This window comes from Solanum pennellii, chromosome 8 (assembly GCF_001406875.1).
Source record: "Solanum pennellii chromosome 8, SPENNV200".
In the NCBI taxonomy this organism is placed as follows: domain Eukaryota; kingdom Viridiplantae; phylum Streptophyta; class Magnoliopsida; order Solanales; family Solanaceae; genus Solanum; species Solanum pennellii.
Window position 1 is genome coordinate 64520580 of NC_028644.1, and position 6650 is coordinate 64527229.

Genomic DNA, 6650 nt, shown 5'->3' on the forward strand with positions numbered 1-6650 from the left:
GCTTTGGCTTTTGCAATAGAAGTAAATAATTACTACTTAGAAGAAATTAGATGTTTTTAGGTCCCAAAGATTTGGGAGTTGTTGTTGCCCGCCAACATCCTCTTGGCTTAGCTCATTCTAATTATCTCCTACAACAGGTACTGCTTTATTTCAGATTGGAAATTGAGCTCGTAAGTAAAAACATATATACTTTCTTGAAAAGTTGTGATTTTTAACTTGACCCCATGTGCTTATTGTTGTTTCTTGAAAAATTCCCCTGACCCTAGTGAAAATTTGTGATTTTGTATGATTATTCATGTGGGTATAGACTATAGAGTAATCGTCTTGTTCTAGTTTATGTAGGGTAGGTTTGTTAATTTGATGCTTTTGGCAACTGGGCATCTGTTAATTCATTTTTGCTTCAGTTTGGTTGATGGTGGAAAGTGTATTTTTTTATTTTGTTTTTGTGAAAGAAAAAAGATGCAATTTTTAGTTTATGACCAAGAAAAAGAAGTTCATTTATTTATTTAGCTCAGAATTTGGCTTTGTGTATACTTCTCTACAGATATCAGTATTGGAGGGTGAATTACAAGCCAGCACTGAAAATGGTTTCTGAATTAATAAATGCCAACCCCGTCGTGTATAAAAAGAAGGAGCGGCGAGATAGAGGTGCCAGAACTGTTCTGGATGAATATGCAGCTGAACCTATCGACCAGCTAGAAATTTTTGATATCCTTCTGAGTGGGTGCATCCTATGGTTGTTGTGTTAATGATGATTGAAATTGGATGTTGTTCTTAATTTGTTATGCCAGGCTTGAAATTAATCTTTATATGTTAAGGGAATATCTATGAGGCTAGAACTCATCTACTTCAGAATATGCGGTAGTAAGTTCAATCATTCATATTCAAAGGGCACTACATATTACTCATACAACCAGCATGCTAAGTTTCTGTGTAGCATTAACATACCACACTGCAAAATACCTAGAGGAGGTGTTTAAATTTGCAAACTAGAGTTGATTCCTTATTCCCTTATACTAGTTGTTTGTGATATTTATTGTTGTGCCATGTAGTTCAATGTGAAAGATGAAGTGAAAAATCCTTTTGTACCTTGGTGCACAAAATAGGTTTATGAGCGTTCCTTTTTCTTTTTTGATGAAGGCTTATAAACTTAAGCTTTCTCTTTTCTGGTATGATAAGATTGATTAATATTTTGTCACTCTATTTTTTTGGCTAAATCCCAGAGAATGAAGTTGGATTGAAGTTGGCATATTGAGTGTCTGATTACTTTGCAAAAAGAGGGGACATATAGTGGGATAAGTGTACATGTCAGTCACGAAGCTCCATTTCTGTAGAAACATGATGATAGCTATCTTTATTTTGATTTTTCTGAAAGCCTTTCACTAAAGAGGTTGACATATGATTTTCTTGTCCTTATTTTGCTTTTTCCTGGATTTGTGTGTGGGGTGGGTGGGTGAGGGTGGGATGGGATGAGGAGGGCATGCATTATTGGCCCCTCCAATATTTGTTTTACATTATTGGAATCGAAGTACACATTGTTTTGCTATTCCTAGAAAAAGGTAGAATATATTAGGAACAGATGTCATGAAAAGTGTTAGGATCATGCTGCCTTCAGTTCTGATTTGAGGTGATACCGTCCAATCAGTGACCAACTATTTTTGTATACTTCCTATTCAATTAAAACATGGATCAGTCTAATCAATTCCGTACACATAATTTCAATCTTCACATTACCCTGCTTGATGAACCTTTACATAGTTTCATACTTTTTCTTGCTTCAGAAATGCCAGTGTTATTCAGTACCTTTGATTTTGTATTTTATAGGGTTCCTTCCAACTATTTTCCAGCCTATTTGTTCATTGTATCATTTCGTGGAGGCAAGTATTAAGTTTGATTTGTCAGGGAAACTTCATAGTAATGAAAATTTAATCATTCCTTAACATTCTTACACCATATTAGAGATATAAAAGATCCAGAGCATCCCTATTCTCTGGAAGAGCTGAAAGTTATAACAGAAGATGCGATTGACATAGATGACCAGCGAAGCTATGTAAGGTGAGAAAATGAATCCGCTTCGTATGTTTCTATTTTGATTCCTCATAGGTGGCATTTTCGCGTTGTCTAAGAAGAGGAAGTTTTTGATTCAGGGTCACATTCACGCCTACCGTGGAACATTGCAGCATGGCGACTGTTATTGGATTATGCTTGCGTGTGAAGCTTATGCGAAGTTTGCCTTCCCGTTATAAGGTATGCTTTATCACCCTCCTGTTTTGATTCAACAGACTCGTAATGTTACACATCTTATCCTGTAAAACTGATATTACAATTGATAGAGGGTGCCTGCTGGGAAGTCCTCGTGTTGCACCCCTTTTTTCAGCTTTTAAAAAAAAAAGATATTACAATTGATAGAATGTTATGCTAAAAATTGATGTGATATTATGACATTATTATAGAAGTTTATAATTCCCAAAAGCCATGGAAAAGAGGTTATACCTGTCGAGCTTGGCGAAGCATTGATGTCACGGCTGCTATATTTATGTGTTTTCTTAGAACTATTAAAGACTTCAACCTAAAAGATTTTTCCTCGGCACCAGTTGAGTGAATCTTCAGGCACATATCCTACACTCGGGATTTCATTTTCAAAATCTTGAGCAATTTGCAAATGTGGTTACCTTTTCGTTGAACCTGTTATTACTGAGCATGGGTCGATTCTATTCAACATGACAAGTGTCATCATTAGCTTATATCTGACTTTAATTTGGTTCTTCCGCACCACCACTAAAAGAATTAATTCAGCCAAGCTGTTACTTTAATTCCGGTACGTTGAGTATATAAATGGATAGGTTTTCTTTCACAGCCTAAATGATACAGAGTAAAGGAAAACATACACACACACACACCGTCTTCTGGTTCTTGGCTTCTTACTACTCTTAACTTAAACATCCCTCAGCTGTGTGGCATTTTGTAGCTTCACTGTAGCTGCCTGGTGAGATCATAATCAAATCATTTTATCAGAAATAGTTGAGAAACTTTGAGCCGCGTTGTGCTGGTTTTCAAAATTACAGCTGACTTTGTATTCTGGATTCTTCTATCCCCAATCTCTTCCAAGTTCTTATGAGTAGTTGATGACAACTGCACTTAGTTCTGGTTTATCTCCATTGTTGTTAGGCCATATATGTTTCTTTCTAGATGCTCTAATGATATTCGATCTTACACCTGTGGATGTGTTCTTTTTTTCAATTGAGAGGGATGTGGAAAAAGTAAAAGCCATAGGGAAACATGTTGAGATGGAATCTGATAATATAGAGTCTGACTTGTGGTGTAAATCATAGTTTTAGGTGTAATATGTTATATAAAGGTAACTTGGAAAAATGATAAAAGTACTTAAATCAGTGAATTTGTGTCATGTCTTTGTTTATCATGATCTTCTCAAAAAAAGTGCTAGTTTAGGAAGACTAACTCCTTTGCATATTGCAGCGAACAGTGTTGTTTTATCCTTACTTTGGTCAAGCAAATCATAACCACTTAGAAGTGTTCGTTAAAATGTTTTCATTTACAATTACACCTCTCACAGAAAATGTGGTTTTCAAAGTATGTAACCACTTTCTAGCGTTGATAAAAGCAGTCCAACTGTTTGTAACAAGTTTTATATAATTATTGTCTCAAAACTTTAATTTCAAACCACCAAGTGGTCGCAGTTTTTGACAAATTTTGATTCACCTTGCTACTTTTATGAACGGTGGTGTTTTGGCCAGCTTGCGAGCACATCAACTAATCTTTTCTTCTTGTGTCTAGACATTCGTACACCCAAAAATGTTTTTAGCCATTCTATTTGGTTGTAGCTTCTCCCAGCACTCTATTTATGTTGATATATTAATGAAAATTGCACTTTACCAATCAAAAGAAGAAAAAAAAACTTTAGCCATTCTAAGGGAATTTTCAGATTTCTAGTTAGTGAAAAGAACAGACGTTTTAAGACTATACTAGTTATATTCTTTTTTATTTTTTAACAGTTCTCCTGGTATGAATATTCACATTTTGCTTCCTATAGTTTGGGATTAACATGGAAGCCTAACCTTTAACTCGTTAGCCAATCGAAAACTAGTTAACTAGTATTGAAATATTGAACTCTGAAGTTCTAAATTTGAGTTGCTATGTTCCTGCCTCCCATTTATTAAACGAGCATTTTGAGTTTGATCAGTATATTACGAAAATTCTTCTCCATTGCATAACTTTGGTTTAATATTTAGATTCTTCAAACCAATGCCAGTTCTAAATGACGCATTTTACCAAAAGATTATGAAATATTAAGAAAGTACGACCTGAGTTTGAGCCCACTCTTTCAGACTAACATATAAGCTAAAAGCTTCTAAAAACAACGTGTAGTTTCTACATAGACATCATAGGCTAGACATTCTTAGGCTTAATAATCAGTAAAATGTTTGTTTAATTCTTATAATTCCGTAGTCTGGTTAGAGACTTGTATGTAAATGTAGAGGTTAACGTGATAAATGTGTGTTTAGAGAATCTTTAGTTTAGAAAAATTTCCAATTATTTCTTAAAAGACAAATTATTTAGTATTGGAATAAATGGATCTGCGGTAGATAAATGTGATAAATGTGTGACTTAGAGCATCTTTAGTTTTAGAGAAATCCCAGTTTTCTTTGCAATACAGATTATTTAGTTTCGGAATAAATGCAGCTTAATGCTGATAGAGGTGAATAAATATAGGTGATTCATGTAGATGATCTCAGCTAGTATGAGATTGTTGCTTAGTTGATTGAGTTGGTTGAGCAAGAGTGTAGACCATAGTAGGCTGCTTATATGTTCTATCTTGGAGTTTTATACCCTTTTGTACCATCTTGATACCCTTATATTTTTTCACCTTATTAAAAGAAAAAAATTCCAATAATCGTGGATAGATTCCAACCCCTTTTGCTCTGTACTTCAGGACAACTTACAGATTGTATTCTCATTCTCGTTTTTGCTCTACAGTAAAGTCATCGTGATATTTGCAAAGTTCTTCTGTATAGCATCTTCCTTTTCCTGAGCGAAGTAGGATCTTTTTGTCATCATAATTGCCATGTTTTTCCTGTTCATAGCAGCTTCTCCTTTTCTTACACAATGTAGGATGAACTTTATTTCATTTATACCAGTCTCAAAATTTGGTGCTGTTTGTCCTGGTAAATCTTTGAAGGTTTTAGTGGTTTATTCTGTTGGGCGAGGAACAGCTAAATGAGCTCAGCAATCTAGAAAGCATAGAATTTATTTATCTTCCTTGAAAAGTAAAAAGTTGGGCTTGTATGGGGTTGTGATATAGCTTTTATGTTGGAAGGTGCAAAAGGAGTCGGGTAGGTTCTTTTGGCTGCCAGAGATGAGGTCAATGGACTTGTGAAATTTTCTTGTGATTGAACTACTTGTGGGTTGTTCCTGCATTATATGGGTAAACCCGTATCAGACCTTTAACCCAGTCTCTCTGCAATTTCAACTAGTTGCGTTCTTAAGTACAAGAATGAAATAATGATGCAAAGACTTCTGTTCAAAGTCATTTATCTTGTTGAACAATTATGCAAATATTTCAATATTGAAGTGTTCTGTTGGTAGCTTCCTTAAATTGTTTGAAATTGTTTTCCCTGTCCACAAGTATTCGGTCTGCTTGTTTTTAATAACATATCCTTGTTATCTTGCCAGGTCGATATTAGAGTAGCACCGGGGAGTCATGCTACGGAAACTGCAGGTATCTATCCATCTCTTTGTAACTGTCATACAACATCCAATTCTTTACCTGTCACTCTGCTGGACTTTCTTCTAATTCAACCCACAGAGGCATGCATTTCTTACTTCCCTTTTTTGCATTCACTAAAGTGCGCGTTCCTTTTAACATAGCACACGGTTTTTTGCTATTTTTTCCATACAAAATGTTCACCCTTTTTGTTAATATAAGTTACTACTATAACATATCCCAGTCGAAAAGAGATGGAAGGACAGAAAACCATACAACCCTATTGCTTATTAGTATCATAAAGCATTAGCTCTTTTCAAGAGTTGTCCGCGCTTGCTTTATATCCAGCAATTTATAATTTGTTATCTGCTTGCAGTAAATAAGCAGTTGAATGATAAAGAACGCGTAGCTGCAGCATTGGAGAACCCTAACCTCGTCGACATGGTTGACGAATGCCTCGCTCCATCGTATGCATGAGGAATCTTTTGTTTAGGTGTATGGAGATCCAACCTGATTAAAGGCTTTTCCTAGACCATGTTATATTGCCTGTTATGACTTGTGAATGTTTTTTAGACCTTTGGGTTCTTGTAATTCAATTATTAATTTCATAGATACATTTGAGCTAACTTCACTCTCACTCATGAAAACAATATTTTCTCCGTCAACTTTTACTTGTCCACTGTTCATTAGTACTCTCTAGTTTAGAGAATCAAGAGATAATTTATTGGAGTATTATATTTCTAATTCACCCTTTATTAATATAATTATTTTTCAAAAACTCTTAATTTATTATATTTTGATATAATGAAACTTTCATTGTCATTCTATTTATTGTTCCTTAAGGAGCATGTGAAGTTAATACTAAAAAGATAAAATTAACGAAGGGAACAATAACTGAGAGATATTACTTCTAACCATTTTATCCTCG

The 6650-nt window shown here is 34.8% G+C and overlaps 1 protein-coding gene across 2 annotated transcripts; it reads left to right on the forward strand.

Moving 5' to 3' along the window:
• On the forward strand, positions 1–6411 carry LOC107027027 (protein AE7). Of its 2 annotated transcripts, none has more exons than XM_015228185.2 (6): positions 1–137; positions 545–708; positions 1950–2055; positions 2148–2247; positions 5692–5737; positions 6099–6411. In XM_015228185.2, the coding sequence occupies exons 2-6, from the start codon at positions 585–587 to the stop codon at positions 6197–6199; spliced, it is 477 nt and encodes a 158-aa protein (XP_015083671.1). In that variant the 5' UTR covers positions 1–137; positions 545–584; the 3' UTR covers positions 6200–6411. The 2 variants fall into 2 exon arrangements, with proteins under 2 accessions (XP_015083671.1, XP_015083672.1); XM_015228186.2 differs by having other exon boundaries at positions 41–170.
• The last annotated feature ends 239 nt before the right edge of the window (positions 6412–6650 follow it).